This window comes from Lithobates pipiens, unplaced genomic scaffold (genome assembly GCF_037356315.1).
Source record: "Lithobates pipiens isolate NorthernLeopardFrog02 unplaced genomic scaffold, aLitPip1_a1.2 Scaffold_22, whole genome shotgun sequence".
Lineage (NCBI taxonomy): Eukaryota > Metazoa > Chordata > Amphibia > Anura > Ranidae > Lithobates > Lithobates pipiens.
In genome coordinates, this window is record NW_027507784.1 from 12,897,102 (window position 1) to 12,920,371 (window position 23,270).

A 23,270-nucleotide genomic window follows, 5' to 3' on the forward strand; every position below is an offset into this window, starting at 1 on the left:
CCACTGTGTTGTCACCCACTGTGTGGCATCTCTTACATAGCCATGGAGTGGACTCTCCGGGTGACGTTATCGAATGGCCACAGAAGAAAAGCGGCTTTTTTTTTATTAGCGAGTAACAGGCTGCGCGGAAGAAGACATCAGCGGGAGAAGATGGCGGCGGCAGGAGAGACAGCTCAGGTAGAAGAAACGTCAAACACTAGTAAATGTATTTTCTATGTCTGGTTGTGCTATGCCCAATAGGCTAGTTGTCACATTGGTCAGCACTTCTACCTTGAAATACTCAGGCTTTGGAGGACTCATGGGTTCAAATCCCACAGAGAGATACTTAAAGATTTAATTGGTGAAAAAAGGCAAAAATTACAATTAGCCAAAGCTGCATATGCTGAAAATAGGTGAATGCCAATTAGCCAATGCACTTTAATTTGGCTGATTCTATTATATTAACTCTTCAAATGCATGCAATGGCATGTAAGTATTTAATAATATTATGTTGTGAAATTCCAAACACCACACACTAGCTAACAGGCAGTTTACATCTTTATTTAAATTTTCTTGTGCACTGAAAAATAAACACAGCTGGTGGATGGTAGGTTGGCTGGTATTTGAACTTGTACCATGAGTGCTGTGGAGATATCTGAGTAGACCACCAAGCCATTGTGCTAAGTACAAGACCAGCATAATTGTGTAGTATGATTAAAGAATGAACATAAATAATTACTGCTTTATAGTCACCTAATTGAAAAAATAAAAAAACAACATACAACAAATAGGTAACCTAAATGTTTAATACATGTAACTTTACAGAATAGCAGACATTACTATTTAATAATCATTCATAACTGCATTTGTTAGCAAAAGAAGGAAAAATACTCAGAATACTAATTGCACTACACATCAATAGATGCACACAAGGTAGAGCACATCTCACATAAGGCCCCTTTCACACGGGACGGATCAGTAATGATCCGCCCCATGATGATCCGCTTGCTCAGCGGGGATCGCTCAGTTGATCCCCGCTGAGCTGGCGGATAACAGGGCGGTCCCGGCACACCATGCCGTGACCGCCCTGTCAGCTCTCCGCTCTCCTCTATAGGGGATCGGATGAGCACGGACCGTCTGTCCGTGTTCATCCGATGCGCTCTGAAGACGGATAGAAAAATAGGATTTTCCTCCCTCTGCAGAATCAGACAATAGTGGAGGAGGACGATAGCGGGTGTCTGCGGATGTTCATTCGCAGACACCCGCTATCTCTCAGGGATGCATGTATGTCCGTATTTCATCCGCAAACGGATGGATGAAATACGGACATACGGCCCGCATGTGTGAAAGGGGCCTAAAAATGTTTCTTTCACATACATGGATCATGGTTACAGTGCAGTGCTATAAAAATTAGGCATTATTCCCACCAGAACTCCGCCGGACCGAGAAATCCGTTCGTGTGAATGCTAGTCTGATGGACAAAAACGGACGCTAGGGCAGCTATTGGCTACTGGCTCTGAACTTCCTTATTCTAGTCCGGTCGTACGTCATCACGGTGTGATTGTGTGTGGCCAAGTCCATTCATTCGGAAAGTCCGTCGGAACTCCACCGAAAGTCCGTCAGAAAGACCGTCGGACCTAGTCCCTCGAAAAGTCCGGTCGTGTGTACGCGGCATAAGACTTTTATTTCCTGTTACAAAAAAAACGCTCACTGCTGCTCTTTCTCCTTGTACAGGATGACTGGTCTTGTCTCCGCCCCCTCCTGTAGTTTTCTGCAGGCAGCCTGCAGTGGGTGGAGCCTACTGCATCCCTTCCACTACTCTTAATTCTGAACATGCTATGTACAGCACAATGGTGAGGTCACTGCTAATTTAATTAAAGTAATATCTTGGTTTGTTAAATCATTTGCTGCATACCAAGTGGATTTGTATCCTTTGCGGCTAATTAGGAACCTAGTTAAATATATGTTTATTTTTTTAGTTCAAGCTTTAAACCAATTCTCTTGCAGTATTGCTAGGCTACATTAGAAATCAATTTAAGTACCGGTAAACAGGGAATCTTCAATTTCACCTCAAAATCAAGTTTGACAAAATATTTCAATATGTCCTCGATACAATACTATACATCTCCCACCACATACCTTCATACAAAACATCATTATTAATTACAATTTGATGCCCAGATATGATCTACTTGTTCTGACTGTGGCTCACATTATTGAGCAACGGCGGTCCTCCCTAGCTCTCCGTTGCTGGGCTTGTTGCAATGCATGGTTCCTTCCCCTCTCCATCTCCATCTCTTTTTTATGTGCAAAATCCAGGATAAATTTCATGCGATCGATCCTCTCTTGCAAGGGATTTCTCCTGGTCTCCATGCGGCATTCAACATCCTTCAAAACTTCATAGAGGAACTTCAGGATCTCCTCGTGGGTGGCCCGTACTCTACTGTGGTTCCCCTGAGTGTAATTCTCCACCTGGAATATGTAATTTATTCCCATATCTTCAAAAATACTTCTTACTTCCGTCAATCCCCCCCGAGATTTGTGTGTCAGAACAACAAATGGTTTGATTCCTGACAAGAAAAACAACATTTGGATATTTAGAATCCGGCATAGAACTCTGCTGGGCAAAGCAACACATTGCGCATTCTCCATACAGCCGGCACTGCTCACCAACACTTAGCTTTTAATGAAATTCTGAAAGGACCGCACCAAAGTGAATTATAGGAGCAGTCTATCCATACTAGATATCTCACTGTTTTGTAGATGTTACATAGTCTGGTTAAAAAAGCCCATATAGTTAAAAAGTCTGAAAGTTTGCTCTAAATCTTTGGGGCTACATTGGTGAGATTTCTGCACTGAGTTTATAGGTCTGTACCCCTGCTTTTTGCAGGACTATTTTTTAACGTCCTGCCAATGCAGCACCCCAGTGTGAAAGCAATCTGGCTCTCACACTGGGGCTGCAGGGGAGGCATTTTTCGGGTGCTTTATAGGCGCTATTTTTTTAGTCCTTTAGCGCCTGAAAAACACCTCAGTATGAAAGTGGTCAAACGGACATTGATCATTAATGCATTAGTGACCAGTGGCAATACATGAACCCCCCTCATGCTTCATATTACAAATACCATTAGTAATTAAAGGGTGAGTTCACTTTTACAGAAAAATCTGTAAAGTGAACTTACGCAGGATGCTCTCCCCTAGAGCGTGTCAGTCACCCGCTATGAGACATCGAGTCTCCGCATCACCGGTCTGGGGCTTAGAAATCCCTGCAGCTTAATCTCTAAAACGTACTTTGTCAGCAGGTACGTTTAGGGGCATTCTAATTGGTTGGCGCCGTCACATGGGCGGCGCCAATAAGTATCTGTGTAGCGGTCCTGTCACCGCAGGCGAAGAGGAGAGAAAGCCGCAGGGGGGGTGGGGAGGGGGTCCATTGTAAGTTCATCTTACAGATTTTCTTTAAGGTGAACTTACAATTTAACCATTTGCCGACCCGTCGCAGTATACTGCGACGGGGCTGCAGCTACAGTATTGTATTGTTATATTGTAGTGTTGCATTGTTTTAAGTGTTTTCTGGTTTTGAAAGGACACTGACTCTTTCTTTATACCCAGGGGGCAGTTTGCCATCTTTGCCCTGGGCACCAGATGGCCTTGTCCCAGCACTGCCTGCTGTGCCTATTATTTGGGGTTTGGGACAGACTGCTGCAGAGGGGGTACTCGCATGCCTCCCCGAAGAGGGCTTACAAAAAAGCAATGTCTAAAACTAGATCGCAAGTACTTTATTCCCAGAAAACTACTAAGAACACTGGCTCTATAAGAATAATCACAAACTATACCAAACAACATGAAAAAAGTAAATCTATTGTGACCAAATATTGGCATATGTTAACTATGGATCCGATACTTGGACAATTTGTCCCTGAATAGCCACCATTCACATTTAAGAGAGCACAGTCTTTTAAGGATCAATTTGTTTGTAACTAATTCAAGGGAGAAATTCGTAATGATCCCTGTATATTCAAGGGCACTTTCATCTGTGGGGCATGTAACTATTGCAAGTACATGCTTACTCTACTCAGAAGGATCTCATCCTCCCCAATGGGAGAATCTTTCGACCCAAGCATTTTGCCAACTATAATGCCCTGTGCACACGATAGGATTGTTCGACAACAAATTTTGGAAGTGAGCTTGTTGTCGGAAATTCTGACCATGTGTATGCTTCATAGAACTTTTAAAATGCAAAGAAATGCTGCGCTACCTAAAAAACTAATAAAATACAATAATAAAACACATATAATGCAACAGTGAATCCACCTCACTAAAGTGATAAATGTGCAATGTTAAACCGTGAATGCTATAGTATCCAATAAAAATAATGGATGTGCATAAATCTTCAAAACATCATGCGTGAAATAATAGCAAAATTTTAAATGTGAAAATAGCTGAATAAATACTCCTATATGAACAGTACAAAAAATGACAAATAGTAAATAAAAGGTGCTTCTCTAATAAAGTCCATGCAATTAAACAGTGAGCATGTATCACAGTCCATGCAAAATTAGTATAGTGTTCTCCAAATCCGTGACTGTCCACCGATCAACTGCAGTGCCCAATTTCAGTGCCACAACACAGTGCACCAACTGTTTCCCCCAGCCTCTCACCTCAGAAATCAAGTATACAGGCGCTGCAACAAAACAGATGTTCACTCGTCCTTTAGCAGTCCAGCTTCACCAGAATACCACTGTATATATAGGAATAGTGTTTCCCCAGTATCTTCAAACAGGTGAGATTACCGTTGGTGGTACATAGGAAAGACAAGGGGAGGCTCTCATGGGTAGTAATCAACAGCAGCGTTTTAATAGATAAAATAAATCACTTACATTGAAGCAAATTTTCTTTTACCCTTTGAAAAAGTCACGAGGTCGTGACGCAACGCGTCAGGGAGGGAGCTTTTGGTGTTGCAGTCATCACTTCCGGTCGCGGCCGAGACCGGAAGTTCCGTTCGGATTTGCGAAGTTTGCTGTCATTTGCTTCAATGTAAGTGATTTATTTTATCTATTAAAACGCTGCTGTTGATTACTACCCATGAGAGCCTCCCCTTGTCTTTCCTATGTACCACCAACGGTAATCTCACCTGTTTGAAGATACTGGGGAAACACTATTCCTATATATACAGTGGTATTCTGGTGAAGCTGGACTGCTAAAGGACGAGTGAACATCTGTTTTGTTGCAGTGCCTGTATACTTGATTTCTGAGGTGAGAGGCTGGGGGAAATAGTTGGTGCACTGAGTTGTGGCACTGAAATTGGGCACTGAAGTTGATCGGTGGACAGTCACGGATTTGGAGAACACTATACTAATTTTGCATGGACTGTGATACATGCTCACTGTTTAATTGCATGGACTTTATTAGAGAAGCACCTTTTATTTACTATTTGTCATTTTTTGTACTATTCATATAGGAGTATTTATTCAGCTATTTTCACATTTAATATTTTGCAATTATTTCACGCATGATGTTTTGAAGATTTATGCACATCCATTATTTTTATTGGATACTATAGCATTCACGGTTTAACATTGCACATTTATCACTTTAGTGAGGTGGATTCACTGTTGCATTATATGTGTTTTATTATTGTATTTTATTAGTTTTTTAGGTAGCGCCGCATTTCTTTGCATTTTATATATTCTTTTGGTGTTGAGATCACTATTTCTTGCTGGTGGCTTCCTACATATGTACACGTATTCGGATTATTTTTAGGTTCACATATTTATATATTTTTTTCAGATATATATTTTTTTACACATTTAATAATAGTCAGGTGGAGCGCATTAGTTTCGTGCATTTATTCATAGAACTTTTGTTGTCGGAATTTCCACCAACAAATGTTTGAGAGCAGGTTCTCAACTTTTCCGACAACAAAACTTGTTGTCGAAATTCTGAGCGTGTGTACATAAGTCCAATGCACAAAAGTCCACACAGGCTCAGGCCGGCTCAGTTATTTTTCCCCATGCTGATGGCTGCTCATAAAGAATGCATGCACTGTACTGTCACGATTTGAGGAGGCCCCATCAGTGTTCCTGCTGGAGCAGACTTTTTGTGGCATTATAGACAGGGAACTCAAAGCAGATCAGTGGGAGGAAGAGGAGGGCTTCCTTTCCTCTCAAGGCCCACTTTATGCAGACACCATTATTCCTACACCACAGAACACACAAGAGGAGAGGGAAGAGGAGGATTCTGGCAGTTTTGGAGGCATTAAAGCAGAGGAAGACATACATCAAACAATAAGAGATGGTTTTCCATCCCAAGAACCCTTGGTAGTAGTACATGGCTGGGAGGAAGCAGTTCCAGATACTCTAATCCTCAGTGACCCAGAGGAGTCTGCATCTTATTCCTTCACAAATTTGCAGTGCATGCGCTCCCTCATGCTTCAAAGCCTGCGAAAGAACCCAAGAATATGTGGCATAAAGCATCACTATTGGTTGGCAACCCTCCCTGACCACTGTTACAAAGGGAAAGTCTCAGAGCTCATCCCGAAAATGAAATCTCTTGAGGACTCCTTAAAGAGGAGTTTATCTAATGCTTTTCCTGACTCTGGTAGGGTACATTGTCATGGAAAACTTCGTTTTTTGGCTTCTGTTGGTCAACAGAGGAGTGGTGGAGAAGGTGGACACCTAAATGATGCATTTTACAATTTTTTTAGTCCTCACAGCATGTGGGGCTGTCAGCATCCACATCTCATCAACTGCATCTGCATCACATGGTGGATGATTATCTAGGGGCGAAAACAGAGATGGAGAGTTTTCCAGTCAACGATCCACTGGCTTACTGGGTCATGAGAATAGACCACTGGCCAGAAGTTGCCCAGTATGCAATTGAGCTGCTGGGCTAACCTGCATCCAGAATGCTTTCCGAACTGGTATTCAGTGCTGCTGGAGGTTTTGTTACTGATAATAGAATGTGCCTGTCCACAGACTTCGTGGACCATCTGACATTTATCAAATGAATCAGTCATGGATTACCAGCAGCTATGAAGCCCCTGATGCCGATGTCTAGGTATGGCCGAACGGTTCGCCCGGTGGTCGTTTCGCGGTGAATTTCGGCTGTTCGCCCGATCGGCGGACTATTGCTGCCGTTCACCTGGCGGACTTCCGTGTTTACTGTGTAAAAGAACTTTGACCTATGATGACACATCTATCATGGGGTACAGGACAGCCAATTGAGACATTACAGCACATGGACACTTGGACATTCCCCCTAACTTATAAATAGACCCGATCCGGCGGCCATTTTACATTCTTTCGTATGTCACTATAGGGAGAGGTTGGTGTGTGGAGCAGGGAGAGACTTCAGTGACCCAAATCGCTAGCTATTAGGTCCACAAAAGTTATTTTAAGGACTGGTATCATGGTATAGGTGTTAGGTGTAGTTCAGGATATAGGTTTGAGGCACTGCTGTGCTAGTGATTGTTGCAGCAGCCTGTCTTTTGTCAGTGTAGAGAAAGGGACAGGACGCTGTGTACAGCAGGGACAGTCAGTTTAATCATTAGCTGTTACTATTAGGTCCACAAAAGTCCTTTTCAGGACTGGTATGGTAAAGTAGTACAGGATATAGTTTTGAGTGCTATTCAAGTTATTGTTCCAGCAGCCTGTGTTTTGTCAGTTTAAATAGGGACAGGCAGGAAGCTGTGTGTGAGGCAGTGAGGGACAGTCAGTTTAATCAGTAGCTGTTACTATTAGGTCCACAAAGGTTCTTTTCAGGACTGGTATGGTAATAGGCTTGTACACGTATAATATTCTTTCTTCCAAATATAGAAAGAATATTATACTTGACTGCTGCCCTTCTGCTGCAGTAGTCCTTTATGAGTATAGGGACTGAGGTACAGTCTGCTAATCCTTCACAACCTACTAGTTCCACAAAGGTCCTTATAAGGACTGGTAAGGTATAGGGTACTACAGTACATAGGGTTGAGTGAGGTACAGTCTGCTATTCCTTAAGGACTGGTATAGGTCCACAATATATAGGGTTGAGGTGCACTACTGCTGACTGCTGCTCTATACTGCAGTAGTCCTTTATCAGTATAGGGACTGAGGTACAGTCTGCTAATCATTCACAACCTACTAGTTCCACAAAGGTCCTTATAAGGACTGGTAAGGTATAGGGTACTACAGTACATAGGGTTGAGTGAGGTACAGTCTGCTATTCCTTAAGGACTGGTATAGGTCCACAATATATAGGGTTGAGGTGCACTACTGCTGACTGCTGCCCTATTCTGCAGCAGTCCTTTATCAGTATAGGGACTGAGAGTTTTGTCACAGGGTCATTTAAAAAATGACAGGCAGAGGAAGAGGCAGGCCCTTCCGCAGGGGTGGTAGGGGTAGGGCAGGAGCAACAGTCTTGAGCCAAAGTGGGAAGTTGCAGAAGGTGCATTCAATTACTTTAAAGGACACACCGGACTTGGTTGAGTGGCTCACTCAGCCTTACTCTTCTGCACCCTCCTCATCCTCTCGATCTGCACCCTCTTCTTCATTCTCTGCTATGTGCACCCCCAAAGACACTACCACCAACAACACCACCACCACCTCATACCTTCCGCTTGAGTCACAGGAATTATTTTGCAATCCATATCAAGTCATTTCTGGTGCGCAGCCACTCTTGGCATTGGATCAGGAAGAGGAGGTAGCAAGAACCGCCACTCAGCAGTCTGACGACAGTACCCAGATCAGCCCAAGGAGGAGGTTTGTCCCCGGTGTTGCTGCCTACTCCGAGATCTCTACTTATAGCGGTGGGGAAGGTGACGTTGATGATGACGTATCTAGTGATGTCATGTGGGTGCCCACAAGAAAGGAAGAAGAGGGGAGTTCAGAGGGAGATATGGACCAGCAGATAGGGAGGAGAAGCAGGAATAACTTACATTGCACAGGAGGGACAAAGCAGACTGCTAATGTATCAGGAGCGAGTCATCGACCATGTACGGTCACATCTGGCGCTCCCAGGACGCCGGCACATGGCTCCGCAGTGTGGGCTTTTTTTAACGTGTCCGCTGCTGACAATAGCGTTGCCATCTGCAATCTTTGCAGTCAACGCATTAGTCGCGGTAAGCCCAACACTCACCTAGGGACGACCGTATTAAGAAGGCACATGAGCAGCCATCACCGAGCCCAGTGGGAGCAACGGAACACACAAAGCCACACTGCAGGCTCTCACAGTCCAGCCTCGTCTTCTACTTCTCCTTCTCCTCTCTCCTCACAATTGTCCTCCACTCCACCTTCCATCACGCCAAGCTCACGTTTTTCTGCAAAAAGGCAGGCTTCCGTGGGCCTAATGTTCGAGCGTAAAAAAATGATGACGCCGGATAACCCTCTTGCCCAACGGTTGACGACTGGCTTGTCAGAACTGATAGTCCGCCAACTACTGCCATATAAACTGGTGGACTCGGAGGCCTTTCGAAAATTTGTGGCCATTGGAACACCACAATGGAAGGTCCCAGGAAGGAAGTATTTCTCAGAGAAGGGCATCCCAGAGCTATATGGTCATGTTCAGCGGCAAGTGAATGTATCTCTGGCACACAGTGTCGGTGCCAAGATGCATCTGACCACAGACACGTGGTCTAGCAAACACGGGCAGGGAAGGTATATCACTTTTACTGCCCACTGGGTGAACCTTCTGACGGCCGTCAAGCATGTAACCCGTGGCACCCGTGTAGATTTGGTTTTACCTCCATGGATTGCATGCAGGCCTGCCTCTTCTTCTCCTCCTCCTCCTCCTACTCCATCCTCCTCCTTCTGCTCCTCGGCTGACTCCTCCTTTTCCGTTGCTAGCGTCTCTTCCGCTGCGCCGCCCAAGCTCCCCAGAACCTATTCGACATGCCAGGTGGGACGTTGCCATGCCGTGCTGCGTCTGTTGTGCCTGGAAGCCAAGAGCCACACAGGCCCGGCACTCCTTTCAGCTTTGCGTTCACAGGCAGATCAGTGGCTAACACCGCTCAATTTTACAGTTGGTAAAGTGGTGTGTGACAACGGTGCCAATCTGCTTAGCGCATTGAAACAGGGCAAAATGACGCACGTGTCATGCATGGCACACGTCTTAAACTTGGTCGTGCAGCGATTCATTGTCAAATACCCTGGGGTCCAGGACATCTTGCGGCAGGCAAGGAAAATCTCGGCCCATTTCAGAAGATCTTACACGGCCATGGCTCGCCTTGCTGACATTCAGCGGCGACACAATCTGCCAGTCAGACGTCTTATTTGCGATTGCCCGACGCGATGGAACTCAACCTTCTATATGCTTGATAGGCTGCTCCAGCAGAAACGTGCAGTTAACGTCTACCTGTATGAACTCTGCGGCAGAACAGGTTCTGGGGAGCTGGGGGTTTTTTCACTGCGCCAGCGGCTGCTCATGCGCGACGCATGCAGACTTCTGCGCCCATTTGAGGAGATCACCAAACTGATCAGTCGCAGCCATGGCGCCATCATTGACATGGTAACTTATGCCTTCTTTATGCAGCGTGCATTCCGTCGTGTCATTGATCAAGTTGTGGAGGAGCAGGAGCGGGAAGATGAGGAAGTCGCAATGCTGGATGAATTCCCAGGGGGGGCTACTCTATCTGAGACAAGTGAACAACAGGAGTCTGAAGAGGAGTCAGAGGAGGATGTTGCTGGGGCGGATGAGGAGGAGCAAGAAGAGCATGCTTTAAACCTTTCTGGGATCCCTGTTGTGTGTGGATGGGGAGAGGAGAATGAAGAGGACGACATTAACCTGGATGATGAGCAGGAGCCAGGCCACCACACCGCTTCCAGTTTAGTGCAAATGGGGGCCTTCATGCTCCAGTGTTTTAATAGGGACCCCCGTATAAAAAGCATAAGGGTCAAGGACCAGTACTGGGTGGCAACATACTTAGACCCCCGGTACAAACACAAAATGGCGGAAATGTTACCGCCGTCACAGAGGGCTGTCAGAATGGAGCACTTCCAGGCCTTGCTTCGAGAAATGCTGCATTCTGCTTTTGCGTGCGCTGGCAGAGGAGCAATTCCCACTCCCAGAGAAGGAGTTGCGGGTACCAATCCAACAGCGCCTGCAAGAAGAGGCCGGTTTGAAGATGTGTTGGTGACTTCGTATATGAGGTCATTCTTTCAGCCGACCCATCGACAGGTGTCATCCGGATCCAGCATCAGGGAATGCCTAGACCGTCAGGTGTCCGACTACATCGGGTTAAACGGCCGATGTGGACGCTCTGAGGAATGATGAACCCCTGGACTACTGGGTGGGCAGGCTTGACCTCTGGCTAAAGCTTGCCCAATTTGCAATCGAACTGTTGGCTTGCCCCTCGTCTAGTGTCCTGTCCAAAAGGACATTCAGCGCAGCAGGGGGGATCGTGACCGATAAGCGTACTCTCCTAGCTCACGACAGTGTTAACTACCTCACATTTCTAAAAATGAATGAGGCATGGATCTCGGAGGAATTCAACACATGTGACCAGTAGACCATGTATATGTCTATAAACAATTTTTTTAATCGAGCACACAGACCTTCTTTCTTCATTTGGCTCACTTCCTTGTCCAAAAAAAGCACACTGTACTATATGCCCGTATCCTCCTGTTTGAAGAGGTTGAGCGGTGTCATATTTCTACTGGGGCTGCTTAGTATGAGGGGCTCCCACCATCCCTGTGCTGTGCTGACTTCCTCCTGGGGCTGCTTATTATGAGGGGCTCCCACCATCCCTGTGCTGTGCTGACTTCCTCCTGGGGCTGTACCTCTGCTGTGCATATTATGAGGGGCTCTCACCATCCCTGTGCTATGCTCATTATGAGGGGCTCCCACCATCCCTGTGCTGTGCTGACTTCCTCCTGGGGCTGTACCTCTGCTGTGCATATTATGAGGGGCTCCCACCATCCCTGTGCTATGCTCATTATGAGGGGCTCCCACCATCCCTGTGCTGTGCTGACTTCCTCCTGGGGCTGCTTATTATGAGGGGCTCCCACCATCCCTGTGCTATGCTGACATCCTCCTGGGGCTGCTTATTATGAGGGGCTCCCACCATCCCTGTGCTGTGCTGACTTCCTCCTGGGGCTGTACCTCTGCTGTGCATATTATGAGGGGCTCCCACCATCCCTGTGCTATGCTCATTATGAGGGGCTCCCACCATCCCTGTGCTGTGCTGACTTCCTCCTGGGGCTGCTTATTATGAGGGGCTCCCACCATCCCTGTGCTGTGCTGACTTCCTCCTGGGGCTGCTTATTATGAGGGGCTCCCACCATCCCTGTGCTGTGCTGACTTCCTCCTGGGGCTGTACCTCTGCTGTGCATATTATGAGGGGCTCCCACCATCCCTGTGCTATGCTCATTATGAGGGGCTCCCACCATCCCTGTGCTATGCTGACTTCCTCCTGGGGCTGCTTACGGTGCAGGTGTCAGTGCTCTATATCACGGTGCTGGTGTCAGATCACTCTATCACGGTGCAGGTGTCATTGCTGTATGTCACGCTGCTGATGTCAGTGCTGTCTATCACGTTGCTGGTGTCAGTGCTGTATATCACGGTGCTGGTGTCAGTGCTTTATGTCACGCTGCTGATGTCAGTGCTCTCTATCACGGTGCTGGTGTCAGATCACTCTATCACGGTGCAGGTGTCATTGCTGTATGTCACGCTGCTGGTGATCATCTCCTGCACCCTCTTCTTTGCCTACCCTGACCTTCCCTCTCCTCCATTGCCTTCATGCGCTCCACAGTCCTGAATTGTCACATAAAAAAAGAATGCTTGTAGTTGTCGATCCCAGATTCACCTCATACATGTGTTATGTCATTGGCCATGCGGTGGGACTATGTTTGCATAGCTAGTAATTATTTTGTGGCTGCAAATTTGACCTGTAGGTTTGCAAAGTTCACCTCCCATTGAAGTCAATAGGGCCCGCTGCAAACGTTCCGCTTCACGAACTATCGGCCGCGTTCGCGGTCCGCGTTCGCGAAACGTCCCGTCGGAAGTTCGTCCATCACTACCGATGTCATGGATTGAGTGTTTTTTGGGATGTGGAATCTCTGCAGGACTTCTAGGCTGCCTAGTGTTGTGGGTGTTGATTTCAACTGGAAGAATTTTTTGGTGTAGGTTTCATGGGCACAACACCCAAAGACCAATTTTTCCATGCCTGTTTAACAGGGGCATATCCTTTCAATTTTGGACAGCAAGGCCAATTCTTGCTTTCATCAAGAGTACCTCTATAGGGTTACAGTGTGAAGGCGCCACCGACACCCAAAGACCAATTTTTCCTCACCTGTTACTTCTATCCAAAGTCTGTGGAAGAGACACCAGAGTTTATCCAAAAAATCTCTAAGCTTGTTCCCAGTGCACATCATTGTTGCTTTAACATACAGACTGGCTCCCCAAGCCATGGCTTACAAAATACACAGAAAGCTTGCAGGAAAAATGCAATTTTTGGGCTTTATAAATGCAGTTATTGGTGCAGCAGGTTCTATACACAAGCACAGATGTGCCATTTTACAGGTAGACTAAGGGGAGTCTTCAGGCACTATATTGAAAGGATTTTTTATTTTTTATGCTTTCACTTTAACCACTTCAGCTCCGGACCAATAAACACCTTAAGGACCAGAGGTCTTTTTGCAATTTCGCACTGCGCTGCTTTAACTGGTAATTGCGCGGTCATGCAATATTGCACCCAAAAGAAATTTGCGTCCTTTTCTTCCCACAAATAGAGCTTTCTTTTGATGGTATTTGATTGCCTCTGCGATTTTTTTTTTTTTGCGATATAAATGGAAAAAGAGCGAAAATTTTGAAAAAAAAAGATATTTTCTTCTTTTTGTTATAAGAAAAATCGAATAAACTAAATTTTAGTCATACATTGAGGGCAAAATTTATTCAGCCACATGTCTTTAGTAAAAAAAATGTCAATAAGCGTATATTTTTTGGTTTGCGCAAAAGTTATAGCGTCTACAAACTAGAGTACATTTTCTGGAATTTACACAGCTTTTAATTTATGACTGCCGATCTCATTTCTTGAGGTGCTAAAATGGCAGGGCAGTACAAATCCCCCCCCAAATGACCCCATTTTGGAAAGTAGACACCCCAAGGAAATTGCTGATGGGTATGTTGAGCCCATTGAATATTTATTTTTTTTGTCCTAAGGGATTGAATAATGACAAAAAGTTGTCACTAAATGATATATTGCTCACACATGCCATGGTTATATGTGGAATTGCACCCCAAAATATATTCCGCTACTTCTCCCGAGTATGGGGATACCACATGTGTGGGACTTTTTGGGAGTCTAGTCGCGCACGGCACCCCGAAAACCAATCACCACCTTCAGGATTTCTAAGGGTGCAAATTTTTGATTTAACTCCTCACTACCTATCACAGTTTCGAAGGCCATAAAATGCCAAAATAGCACAAAACCCCCCAAAATGACCCCATTTTGGAAAGTAGACACCCCAAGCTATTTACTGAGAGGCATGTTGAGTCCATGGAATATTTTATATTTTGCCACAAGTTGCGGGAATATTACAAACTTTTTTTTTTTTGCACCAAGTTGTCACTAAATGATATATTACTCACACATGCTATGGGCAGAAGTCAAATTTCACCCCAAAATAAATTCTGCTGCTTCTCCCGAGTACGGGGATACCACATGTGGGGGACTTTTTGGGAGCCTAGCCACGTACGGGACCCCGAAAACCAAGCACTGCCTTCCGGATTTGAATATAAAATGCTACCAAAAAACCTGTTAGCGATCGCAGGGATCAGGCCTGACTCTGCAATCGCTGCAGTTATGTGTTTAGTGTTTTGTAAGTGACAGTGATCGATCGATACTGCACTTGGGTGGGCTGGGCAGAGGGGCAAAACGCAGGTGCCAGCAGGTATCTGGGCTGATCCCGCTAACAATGCGTTTTTTTGGAACCCTAAACTGCTGGGGACGCTAGTATAGATCTGATCAGATCAGATATTGATCTTTTCAGATTCTATACCACTACGGGAGGTGCATGCTTTGCGTGTGGGTGTTAGCGGTACTGGCACTAACCTAGCGCTGCCTGGGGCAACGCAGACCCTGACCCTAAAACCTAATTGATATCACCGGGTGATCAGGGGGTTAAACCTTTATTGGGTAATAAATGGTGGGTGCCCTGATGCTATAAAAAACAAACTAACCAGAGTCACCCGTAACACTTATACGGTGATCAGTGGTGAAAGGGTTAACTAGGGGCAATCAGGGGGTTCAAATTTTTATTAGGTAGTATATGGGGGTCCCTGGCGCTATATAAAAACCTGGCGGTGAACCTAAAAAAATAACTAGCTACCTAGCGACTGTAGCGACACTAATGCAGCGATCAGAAAAACGATCGCTTAGTGACACTGGCAAAAGGGGGTGAAAGGGTTAACTAGCGGCAATCAGGGGGTTAAACCCATTATTGGGTAGTATATCGGGGTACCTAGCGATATAAAAACCTGGCGGTGAACCTAAAAAAATAACTAGCTACCTAGCGACACATGCAGCGATCAGAAAAATGATCGCTTAGTGACACTGGCAAAAGGGGGTGAAAGGGTTAACTCTAGGGGCAATCAGGGGGTTAAATCTTTATTGGGGGGTGATAGGGGGCTACCCTGGACCTAACACTAACTGTCCTGACAGTTTTTACTGTCACAACTGACACTGAATGCATTGATCAGTAAAGAAATGATCAATGCAATCAGTGACACTGTGACTGGGGGGGGAGGGGGGCGATCGGGGGGGGGGGGTTTGTGTGCCTGTGTGTACCTACATGTCAGTGTAGTGTTCGTGCACACTTACTATTAGTCTTCTCCTCGTAGTCCGGTCAAAAAGACCGCCCCGAGGAGAATGACATCACTTCCTCCTTCCTGTGTAAACAATACACAGGGGAGGAAGCTTCTCAATGGCCAGGAGCGATCCAGAGGGGGTGGCCGAAAACCAATGGCCATCCCCTCATCACGGAGCGCTCCTGGACCGAACCGGACCGCCGTAACCAGCGGGAGGGGGTCCGATCGGACCCCCCACCCGCTGGAAGGCAATCACGTAAATCTACGTGATTGTGCCTGCCTGTGCCATTGTGTTGACGTACAATGGCAATACGGCGGTCCTGAAGTGGTTAAGCATCAATAAATCACTGCTTATTTAACCACTTAAGGACCGGAAGTATTTGCCCCCTTCCTGACCAGGCCATTTTTTGCAAGAGGGGCCAGAGGGGCCACTAAGCAAACAGTGTCTCAATGGTGTAGCAAAATGTTATAAACACATAATTACATTAAAAAAAACAACCAATAAATATTAATCATACTCTAAGCTGATGACCCCAACTCTCTGGTTTTAATGTATTTATGTGTATCTTTTGTTCTGTATTTGTTAATAAAATATTTACATTTTTAATTTGTGTGTGGTGTTGGTGGTCACTTATAATCCCATTTATATAGGGGGATTTTTTTTGTTCTTTAACTGACAATTGTGCGGTCGTGCGACACTGTACCCAAAAAAAAAAAAAAAATCCCACAAATACAGCTTTTTTTGGTGGTATTTAATCATCTCACCGGTTTTTGTTTTTTGCGCTATAAACAAAAAACGACCAACAATTTTGAAAAGAAAAACAATATTTTTTTTACTTTTTGCTGTAATAAATCTCCAATTAAAAAATAAAATAACATTTCTTCCTTAGTTTAGGCCTATATGTAGTCTTCTACAAATTTTTTATAAAAAAAAAATCGCAAAAAGCGTATATTGATTGGTTTGCAAAAAATAGCATCTACAATATAGGGGATAGATTTATGGCATTTTTATTATTATTATTTTTTTTACTAGTAATGGTGGTGATCTGCAATTTTTAGCAGTACTGCAACATTGCGGCTGACAGATCGGACAGTTTTGACACTTTTTTGGGACCATTGTCAGTTATACAGTAATCAGAGCTAAAAATAGCCACTGATTACTGTATAAATGCCATTTCTAGGGAAGGGGTTAACACTAGGGGGAGATCAAGGGGTTAAGTGTGTCCCTAGGGAGGTGTTTCTAACTGTGGGGGAGGGGAGTGGCACTGACTGGGACTGGAGAGGACTGATCGCTGTTCCTAATCAGTAGGAACAACAGATCTGTCCCCTCTCCCCTGACAGAACGGAAATCTGTCTGTTTACATTGACAGAACTCCGTTCTGTGTCTCTCATGAGTGATCGCGGGTGCCCCCTAGTGCTCTTAAAGCAGCCGATGTACAGCTACAACGAATCGCCCAGGGGAGCCAACTTCCCGCAGTATAATTGTGGCAACTGGTTTTAAACTGGTTAAAAATGATGGTTTTTAAATTTTTTTTTTTCATTAACCACTTTCAGCTCCGGACCATTTTGCTGGCTTAAGACCAGAGCACTTTTTGCGATTCGGCACTGCGTCGCTTTAACTGACGATTGCGCGTTCGTGCGACGTGGCTTTCAAACAAAATTTACGTCCTTTTTTCCCACAAAGAGAGCTTTCTTTTGGTGGTATTTGATCACCCCTGCGTTTTCTTTTTTTTTTGCGCTATAAACAAAAATAGAGCAACAATTTTGAAAAAAATTCATTATTTTTTACTTTTTGTTCTAATAAATATCCCCAAAAATATATAAAAAAAAATGTTTTCCCTCAGTTTAGTCTGATACGTATTCTACATATTTTTGGTAAAAACAATCGCAATAAGCGATTATTGATTAGTTTGTGCAAAAGTTATAGCGTTTACAAAATAGGGGATAGATTTATGGCATTTTTATAAATTTTTTTTTTACTAGTAATGGCGGCGAAAAGCGATTTTTATTGTGACTGCGACATTATGGCGGACACATCGGACATTTTTGACACATTTTTGGGACCATTGTCATTTATACAGCAATCAGTGCTATACAAATGCAGTGATTCCTGTGTAAATGACACTGGCAGTGAAGGGGTTAACCAGTGGGTGGCAGTGTAGGGGTTAAGTGTTGCTAGGGGTGTGTTACTAACTGTGGGGGGGCTGGGCTTTCTTTTAGTGAACACTGATCTCTGCTCCAATCACATGGAGCAGAGATCAGCGTCACTTGTTGCTAGGCAGAACGGGGAGATGCTGTTTACAACGGCATCTCCCAGATCAGCCGCCCCCGTGAGACGATCGCGGGTATCCCCGCAGCGGGACCCGCGACCGGACTCACGGGGGCCCCGACCGGCACGCGAGCGCACCGCCAGTGGCGCGCTCGCGATGGCAGGCTGGCAAATTTAAAGGGACATACAGGTACGCCCATTTGCCTGCCCGTGCCATTCTGCCGACGTACATCGGCGTGCGCCGGTCGGGAAGTGGTTAATACATGTACCCCAGGGCAGTACCCGGACCCCCAAACCATTGTATTCCCAATTACTTGCATATAAGCCTTAAAAATGGGCACTTTTGATTTTTTCCAGTTTGGGTCCCATAGACTTCAATGGGGTTCGTTATTCTGTTCTGAACTTTTGTGATGTGGGAAAGTTCTGGTGCGAACCACAAAGGGGGTCATTCAGCCCATCCCTAGTTCCCACCATTCTTGTGCTGAGCTCACGTAACTCTGCAGGGACATGATTCAAGTTAGGGACATTCTACTAGAAAATATTGTACATACGAGTCATGATATGACAGTTTCCAGTGGAGCATAAACAACACTCTGCCTACTACAGATAATGAAAGCAAGAGGCTCTGCTATGTGTATGAATGAGTACCTGTCAGTTGTTCAGCATTCTCCAGTAAAGTCCTTAGTGTAGCGATTTCACTTTCCGATGCGGTCATTGTCACACTGAGGGAAAGAGATAACGTGTTATTTTTATTCTTTTCTAAATCCTCAATAATAGCCCCTCCAGCCTCTTACTGACACCAGCCTGTAGGCATCTGGAAGTTGGGGTTCTCCTTTTATTTAGTGAACGCTCCCTTAGTAGTTTTTTTTTTAACCACTTCAGCTCTGGAAGGTTTACCCCCCTCCATGACCAGGTCATTTCTTGCCATACGGCACTGCGTTATTTTACCTGACAATTGCCACACCTCCAAACTTTTTGAGATGGGAATGTGGGATACCTATCAGCAAAAGTATGCAGGCATAGGACACACCCCATTGCCATGCCCCCTTGGTGGACAATGGAGAACAGATCTCAGAAGAGAAAATGTTTGCAAAATTTTTATACTGCTACAAAGCCATCAAGCCAGTGATGCGAAAACATAGAATCATCTGGGGGCCTTTCTCCCCAGTTTTTCTAGTACCTAAGGCAGGAGCCTCCTGACCTGTTTCAGTTTGAAGGAATGGAATGTGTTCATATACATCAAGAGGTTCAAGATGGAGTCAGGGGCGTAACTATAGGGGGTGCAGCAGTTGCGACCGCAACCGGGCCCTGTGATGCAGGGGGTCCATGCAGCCCCCTCTACATATGGCCGGCAGCAGCATAGGCAGCTAGGGGTACCACTAGCAGAGCTCCATGCTCGACTATCGCACTGGTTGCTCTTTAGTTGTGCATTCCCTGCATGACCTGTGTTCACAGCCGGCTCCTCAGAGTACCCCTCTCCTGCTCCATGCATTGCCGCTCAGTCCGATGTCTGTTCTCCCAGCCAGAGTCCTGCCCCCCCCCCCCCCCCCGAGTCCGGCCCACACTGTACTGCATACTTCTCCAGGGTAAACAAACTTTAAGTACACAGATGACATGCAGCCCTATGAGAGCTCCCCAGAGGACACTGCAGGCTTGTCTGCCAGCCCCCCTCCAACCCCCGTCATACACAGATGATGAAAGGTCTTTCTGGGAGATATGCTGATTGCCCGTCCAGCACACTGGATGGAGCCCAGGCCAACATGCATGAGTGTACGGCCTACAGCTTGGTCATGGTGAGTGAGAGGACCCCATCCCCCACACACCATTACATACCCCCTCCATCTCCCCCTGGGCAAAGGGACTCCTTCTCACGTGGGGACAGGGACCCCCACCTCCCCTGGGGACAGGGACCCCTTCTCACCTGGGGCAGTAACTTCATCTGCCCTGGAGAAAAGGACCTCATCTCTTCTGGGGACGGGGACCCCATCCTGCCTAGGGACAGTCCCCCAATGGGGCAACTAAAAATAAAAGATAAAATAATTAAAAAAAACTACTGATACCAGTGGTGGAACTACAGGGCTCACAAAGGTCATACCTGTGACCACGCCCTGGAGTTCCACCACCGGACTTGGAGGGAAGGGCCCTGGCTGGGGTTCAGGGGGGCCCTTCATGGTTTCTTGCATCAGGGCCCTGAAGGTTCTAGTTACGCCACTGGATGGAGTCCATGCAGACAGTCACAGGTACAGTTCAGCAGGAGGACCAGTTGGAATCATTTGACTGGCCGACTCATACTTCCATGTACTGATCAATGCCGTACACCAGAGGTGTGTAAGATTTGCGGTGGTCAGAGGTCACTTCCAGTTGTCTGACTTTTACAGAATTGGCACAGCCCAAGGAATCTTTTTGAAGATCTTGCTGGCAGTGGTGATACCTTGGGCTAGGTGGCACATGAGGGCATTTCAATTTGCCTTCTTTAGCCTATAAGCTGGGCTGTCTATGGATCATAAAATCTTTGTGCCTATACAAATTCAACAAGAACTAAAATGTGCATCACCACGACGCTTCTTTTGGAGGTATGCCTCTCAGGCCAGGCGATAGGAGGATTCTGAAGCCTGATGCTAATCTCTGGGGCTGGGGAGTCTACCATCTGAAGCGACAAGTGCAAGGCCATTGGAGAGCGGCGAAGTGCAGACTACCTAAATATCTTGAATGGGAAAAAAGCCTTTTTCTAGCATTGCAAGCCTTTTAAGATTTTCAAGGGGTTGACAACAAGACAGTGGTAGCCTACATTGCCTAAAAAAGGGACACCAAAAGTCTTTTTCTTGTTGCATCTTGCAAAGAAACTTTTCATGGGGCTGAGAATCACTTAAATCAGGCACGGTTGGCGTTCTTGCCAGAAAAGCATGGCCAACTATTGGTTCGGTTAGGTTTACGTAAATGGGTGACTCCGCCCCCCTCTGACATCACGGGGAAATCCATAGGGAAGTCCTCGTGTGTCAGAGGAGGGCGGGGCCACCCGTTATTTAAGAAGTGTCAGAAAAAGCGAAGAGTCACATGGCTGAAGACTCCCACAGAGGTGGATCGTGTGGACGGCACCGAGAAGAAGCCGGAGCAAGGTGCGGGACGAGAAAAGTGGAGGAAGATGAAGAAGAAGATGAAGAAGAAGATGGAGAAGAAGATGATGGAGAAGAAGAACGACACCAAAGGAACACCAGAAGAAAGAAGATGAAAGAAGAAGAATTTAATAAAGGACTGTCTTTTTTAACCTTTGTCAAATGTTAGGGATACATTTGTATCCCATTACCAATTCACATGGGGGGGCTGGGATCTGGGGGTCCCCTTGTTAAAGGGGGATACTAGATTCCGATAAGCCCCCCGCTCGCAGACCCCCACAACCACCGGGCAAGGGTTGTGGGGATGAGGCCCTTCTCCCTATCAACATGGGGACAAGGTTCTCCTGCGGCCTGCCAGGTTGCATGCTCAGATAAGGGTCTGGGATGGATTTTTGGGGGAACTCCACGCCATTTTTTTTTTAAATTGGTGCGGGGTTCCCCTTAAAATCCATACCAGACCTGAAGGGTCTGGTGTGGATTTTGATGGGCACCTCACGCCATTTATTTTTTTTAATTTTGGTTTGGGGTTCCCCTGTGGGGAACTTTTATGTGTATTGTCAGACCGACAATTCATTGTAGCTGCGAGTAGTTTTAAATTACTTTTTTTTTATTTTTATGAAATGTAATTTTGCTGTCAGTCTGTTCTAAACATGGGAAACATGCGCCCCTTTACAGGCATACTATAGACACCCCCCAGGTATGAAATTTAAAGGAATATTACACTTTTATTGTTTCACTTTAATCATTATTAAAATCACTGCTCCACGGCTGTTTTTAAAACTTTTGTTTGCATTGATCCATGTCCCCTGGGGCAGGACCCGGGTCCCCAAACACTTTTTATGACAATACCATGCATATAAGCCTTTAAAATTAGCACTTTTGATTATTCATGTTCGTGTCCTATAGACTTTAATAGTGTTCGCGTGTTCAAACAAATTTTTTGCCTGTTCGCATGTTCTGGTGCGGGGGGTGTTCGGTTCATCCCTACCTGCCAGGCTGCATGCTCCGATAAGGGTCTGGTATGGATTTTGGGGGGATTCCATGCCATTTTGTTTTTTTAAATAGCTGGGCGGGCAATTACATCTGTGTGTCAATTTAAATGTGACTTGGCGCTTTATAAATGTAATTTTTGCTGTAGCAGGTTCTATAAACAGTACAGATGCACCACTTTACAGGCAGTATACGGGGACCCCCCAAGGCACTATGTTTAAAGGATTTTTTTTATTGTTTCACTTAAAGCATCATTAAAATCATTGATCATTTAAAAAAAAAAAAGCTTTTTGGCCAATTACTTACATATAAGCCTTCAAAATGGGAACTTTTGATTTTTCATGTTTGACTCCCATAGACTTCAATGGAGTTTGCGGCTCTGGGCCAAACTTTTCCCCTGTTCAGGAGTTCTGGTGCGAACCAAACTGTTTTTGTTTTTTTTACCCATCTCTAGATAGTAGCAATGTTGCCAAACCCCCCGAAGTGAGATTTACTGGCAAGACACCAAAATTTACAAACGCCACCAATTGTTTTGCTGCCAAAAATCATAAAATTTACTGACAGAGCCACATTTTTTACTGGCACTGCAAAAAAGTATCTAAAATGCAAGTTTTCAGTGCTAAACCGTGCAAATATCAATATTTAAACTATAAACCCGTAGCTAGTGCTATTAGCAATGTGTTTAGGTTAAACAAAGTCAAAAAACATATTTCTCCATTTTCATGGTACAGGAGGGGGACAGAGGCTGTATGGACATGGCCGTAAAGGGGTCAGAGGCATTTGTGGACATGGTACAGGGGTCAGAGGCATGTGTGGACATGGTACACGGGTCAGAGGCATGTGCAGCCTGTTAGTTATACCTCCACATATATTTATCCTTACAAATGAATTTACCATCAATACCTATCTCAAGATCAATGAGACCATAGGCTTTATAAGTCTTATCTTACTAGTTATTATTTTATGCATTTGTTCTGGGTGAATTCTTTTTTTATTTTTTTCTGCCATATTCATGATATTGAAGTATTATCTATGTATTGTACTACTTTTGTATTATTATTTTACATCATTATCTGTATTACATGGCATGCAATTAATTAAACCTGATTATGTTCATCTATTTACCTATCTGGCTAACCAGG

At 45.3% G+C, this 23,270-nt stretch overlaps 1 protein-coding gene across 1 annotated transcript in view; it reads right to left on the reverse strand.

The window, feature by feature from the left end:
- Positions 1-1,115: 1,115 nt before the first annotated feature.
- Positions 1,116-23,270, reverse strand: part of LOC144000393 (uncharacterized) — a 47,531-nt gene continuing 25,376 nt past the window's right edge. Inside the window, exons 3-4 of the mRNA XM_077494202.1 lie at positions 18,674-18,747; positions 1,116-2,549 (exon numbers count right to left, since the gene is read on the reverse strand). Of these exons, the coding sequence (XP_077350328.1) occupies positions 2,188-2,549; positions 18,674-18,747 (436 nt within the window). The 3' untranslated portion in view covers positions 1,116-2,187. The remainder of the gene's footprint in view (positions 2,550-18,673; positions 18,748-23,270) is intronic.